We start from the raw sequence: 4,643 nt of genomic DNA on the forward strand, positions 1-4,643 counted from the left end.
TCCGCGCCTGGCATCTGGCATCAACACACCCTACGTACTCGAGCGCACCAATTCCGCACCCGGTTCCCTCCTTGCGTACTCCAACACAGGTTGTATACTTTCCTTTACTTACTTACACATACGTATGCCATCCATTCTCATCGCCAAGCCCCTTACTCGTGTATAGTTGAAAAGGGAAGTATGCCGAATCCCCCTTAGCGCAACCAATAACATCACCGCTGATATACCCCCCCCCCCCCCCAATCTTTTTACCTCCCCCCAACTTTTCTTCCTAAATTCCCTGAGCTCTTCAAAAAGAGGGATGTGGAGATGAGTGGAGATAGTGGAGTTTTCGTTAATTTTAAAGGAATGCAGAAGGAGAGAGAAAAAAAAAAAGAAGGTAGTCCACGTGCGAATACATGCAAACACGTGGTGTTGAGAAGGGGAAACAGAAGCGGATGACGCCAACGCCACTAACGTCATTTACCGCGATTGGGAGAGGTAGGTGTGTGTGTGTGTGTGTGTGTGTGGAGCGCCTGCTAGTGGGGCATTTCTGTGCCCCATTGGAAAAAAGTTTCCGTGGGAAGAATGCGCGACTAGCTTTACCATGAAAGAAAATGAGAAGATGGGGAGAGATGGATTGACTGGGTGGCGTTGCTTACTGCGTGAAGAAGTTAAAAAAAGAGAATATAACAATGTTAAGCGGAGGTTTTCTCATTGAAGTACAATAATCCGATACAACATCGGCCTAATGGCCCAATGGCAAGGCGCTTGACTACGATTTAGTTCGATATCAAGAGATTCCAGGTTCGACCCCTGGTTAGGTCATCTTTTTTTTCTTTGGGCAATCGCTGGTGAGGGAGATTTTGGTTGCGCATGGCAATTGACACACATGACATGGTTTTGTTTGGGTGGAGTGGATTTGCAGAGTGTAGTTTGATCTCATTACCTTTTTTTTGTTAGGGATTACATAGATTGGGCTATCATCACACTGCTTGTTTACTATGAAAATATTGTTATGGGTGTTGATGCTATTTCTAATGCATATGTTGTACTCTGATGGTGTGTTGCAAGCGACGAGAACAAAAACAATGAGAAATAGCTAGTAGCAGGAAGCGGGGATCCAAACACCCCCACTCAACGCGCCTCTTTGATGCAACGTATTTGCTGACTGCATCCATCGTGTTTGGATGTCGTTAATTTAGTCTCAAGCGTGATTACATGATGATATTTTCTTTTTTTGGCTGGCATGAGAATTGCTTTTGTTGGATGTTTTGCTTTTCTCTCTCTCTCCAACGCAACAACTACATATGCAGTAAGCCGTGGCGTTGGGATACCAAGAGAGAATAATCCATCTCATACTTGGCACAATTTATACTGCACTAGGTATCGGTAGCGAAGAAATCCGTCATGTTTATATGAATGCGCACAATACAAATTGAAGTTGCATACCAAAAAAATATGTTACATGTCAAGATGAATATTGTAATGTCGAGCTAAGATATTTACATACTCTGATGCGATGCAAGTAACCAAACTGCATGGACTCCGGAGGCTCGCGCCTACATTTCCCAATCTTCTTTGGGGGTATATAGTAAGTGCACCAGGGGATAGTAGTACACACACACAAACGCTATGTAGCACGCTCTTTCTAAACTTTGAACTCACCACGTATGTGTGCCGTGGAGGACGGGATGAGGGTGGAGAAAACATGCTCAGATGAAGCGAAGAAAAAAAATGGTAACAAAAGAAGAAGCGGTCAGCGCTTGACCGTCAAAAATGCGTCGGCACACAACAAACACAAAAACGCCCTTCCCATGCTGATATGCCGCGATCCATAAATGAAAAAAAAAGTTAGAACAACACCGGCGCATCCCACTAAGCTTCGCTAATAATACGCACAATGCTAAATCCGCTTGGGAAATGAGTGAAAAAAAAGTTAAAGAAAATCCAAATGCCCCGCGGAACATTTTCCGTAATACTAGTCGGGTCGAGGCGCGCTGCAGTAGCCCTTTGGCTTACTGTAAGTATAGTAGTAATACCGAGGCTTGATTGCTCGATAAAAACATGTAACACCCCCACTCTTGATCTAACCGGCATCGGCGAGACCCGGCATGTCGGGGTTGTGCGGAGCCATCCTCGTTTGTCCAAAATAGCCAGGTGGAAGAAGTGGCATTCCGAAAAAAAGGCATGTTCCGCCCCAAGGTTCCTTGACGCCCTGCCAACTCAGGGACCAGCCAGGTAGGTCTTGACCGGACGGTGGTTGGTTGAGACGTGTTGCGGACCAAGCGATGTGCTGTTTTTTTTTTCTTTTCTTGCTTCCCCGCTGTGAAGATCTCGGCCCCGACGAAACTCCGCGCGTGTCGTGTTGCTGAGTTGGCAATGCCCAATCCTGATGCACAAGACCAAATTTTCCATCTCTTCAATTCCAAAGAATCGTGTGCTCTATTCCACGTTTTTGTGTAACGTTTGTAAGCGAGGCGCAACAATCCCAGCGTAACGGTTTCCGTGGTGCCTATGCCGAGTCGAGCAATTTTGCTGGACGGCGGACCCGCTAGGCCCGTCGCGCCAAACTAAGGTAAGTCATGCCATGTCTTTCGGAGAAACTGAATCCGGGATCGTCTCAAGGGCTCCATGCCAACCAATGACGCAGGATCGAATGGCCGCATACGAAGCGCTACGTAGGTGGAGACGCTTTGCAACGTGCAGGCTCGGTGCCTCTTGTCGTATGAACGTAACGAGGGTAACGGGGCACCAGGCTGCGTGTGCCCAACCACAAGGGGATTCAATCTCACTGCAGCTCAGGATGAATTGATTGGAATCCATCGAAGGGGAACGCGGTTTGAACCGTGACGCGAAGGTGGTTGAGTGGGAGCAGGCTTTCTGGGTGGGAGCCAGATCCGCGCCTTGCCGACGGCCTTTGCGTCGAGCTTGCCTACGCGGCGCATGTTCATCTCGAGAACAATGACACGTAGAAAGTCGCTGTTCTCACGGGGCTCGCGCTGCCGAACGGTTGGTGCGTCATTAGACAGGACCCTTCCAGCTTCGGAAAGCGGATCCGCGGCACGACTGCGGCGCGACTTTTGTGCACGACCACGCCGCTCATATGTCTGCAGTTGAATCATAGGCGCGTGGGGGTCGAGATCGGTATCGAGGGTGAAGGAGTCGTGGAGATGCATTGATAATTCGGTTGCTGAGATTGGTGCAGGCTGCGGGTTGAGATAACGTCGCAATTCGGGCGATGGCAGGCCATCGACCATCTTTGGCCGCATCTCGCTGGTGAAATTGGGTGATAGGAGTGATCGCGTGAGGAAGTCATCCGGGGGCACGCTGGGGGCTGTAAAGTTGGAAAAGGACTTGGCGGCTGACTTGAGGGCCTGGAGGGAAGCGGTTAGGTTAGACTTGAATGATCTGAATCGCTCGGCTGGAGGCGCGGGCGGAGCGGTATCGTTGATGTTGGTCGCGATGATGTCCTCGCAGTCGTCGGGTCCAAAGTGAAGAAGGGGATGGTCGAGAATGCAGTCCTCTTTTGGTGGGGATGAAACCACCTTCTCTTTACGTTCCGGTAGTGACTTGCGGCCAATCGAGTCTGGTGTGCTAATGTTGTCCCAGTGGGAAGCGTAGGATGGATTCTCATAGTCCAGTGACGGGGGTAGGGAGATGGAGTCGCTGGAGATGGACCTGGATGTCAAGAAGGAGGCCTTTTCCTGTTCCATGCTCATGCCACTGCTGTACTCGTCATCCGACTCGTCGACGCGACCGAGCAGCAGGTCCATGGGAGAGCCCGACAGTGAGGATGGAGTGTCTGAGTCTTCCTGCCTCCACTCCTGTATCAGCTCATCCATGGATATCCTCCTATCCATTGTGCTGCGTTGTCGTCGGCGAGCAGGCATCTTGGGGATAGTCGTGACGGCGAGCAAGGCAGCAACGGCGGGTGGCAGTGCCTTTGCGTCATGGCTGTATACGGTACGTGCCGACGAGTGGCGTTGCTGGGTCCTCATTCTCGATGTCTGTGTGGAAGCGGATGATTTCAAGGGCGTGCGAGGTGGAATGCCAACGGGTTTGGACATTGTTGTAGTTGTAGTAGTGGTGGTGGTCGGAGGCACACGATCGGACGGGGGCGGTGATTGTGGCTTCTGTTCAGGACGGACCATGGATTTAATTGTAGATTGCATAGGCGTGTCCGCGCCGACGGGTCGGGTATTCTGTGGAGAGGGACTAGAACGCAGGCGTGTGCCCATCCTTTCGGACTTTGATCTCGAAGAGCGTGGTGAGGGTGGAGAGTGTTGCAGATAAGGGAAGGACCTTGGCGAGTACATGGCGCAGAAGTAGGGTAGTAGGGCCCTGAAGGCGTTTCCCCCGTGACTAACAGGTCGGTGGGTGCCAGGTACGGCTGGTGCTGGGGCTAGACGGGTTGTGACGTGCGGCCGCTGGATTCCTTTACGTTATTGCTGGTTGGTTATTGGGCGGAACCTGCAAGGGCAAGTCTCGAGCAACATCAGAGGTGCAGGACTGGGTTGCGCCGAAAGTCGCCGATGCACGGGGACGGGCAGAGGGTCGAGACAGACAGCAAACAGATGCAGAGGGTGACGGCGAGGATGAGGGAGGATGAAGGATGGATGCAATGATAATATGGATGGGTGCATAGGCAGCGGAGGTTGGGG

The 4,643-nt window shown here is 51.2% G+C and overlaps 1 protein-coding gene across 1 annotated transcript; it reads right to left on the minus strand.

The window, feature by feature from the left end:
* Window positions 1-2,780: 2,780 nt before the first annotated feature.
* On the minus strand, window positions 2,781-4,049 carry COCVIDRAFT_30592 (hypothetical protein; the record flags this gene model as incomplete). Its single annotated transcript, XM_014696457.1, has 1 exon — window positions 2,781-4,049. The coding sequence occupies one exon, from the start codon at window positions 4,047-4,049 to the stop codon at window positions 2,781-2,783; it is 1,269 nt and encodes a 422-aa protein (XP_014551943.1).
* Between the last annotated feature and the right edge of the window lie 594 nt (window positions 4,050-4,643).

Source organism: Bipolaris victoriae (genome assembly GCF_000527765.1).
Source record: "Bipolaris victoriae FI3 unplaced genomic scaffold scaffold_122, whole genome shotgun sequence".
NCBI classification, from domain to species: Eukaryota; Fungi; Ascomycota; class Dothideomycetes; order Pleosporales; family Pleosporaceae; genus Bipolaris; species Bipolaris victoriae.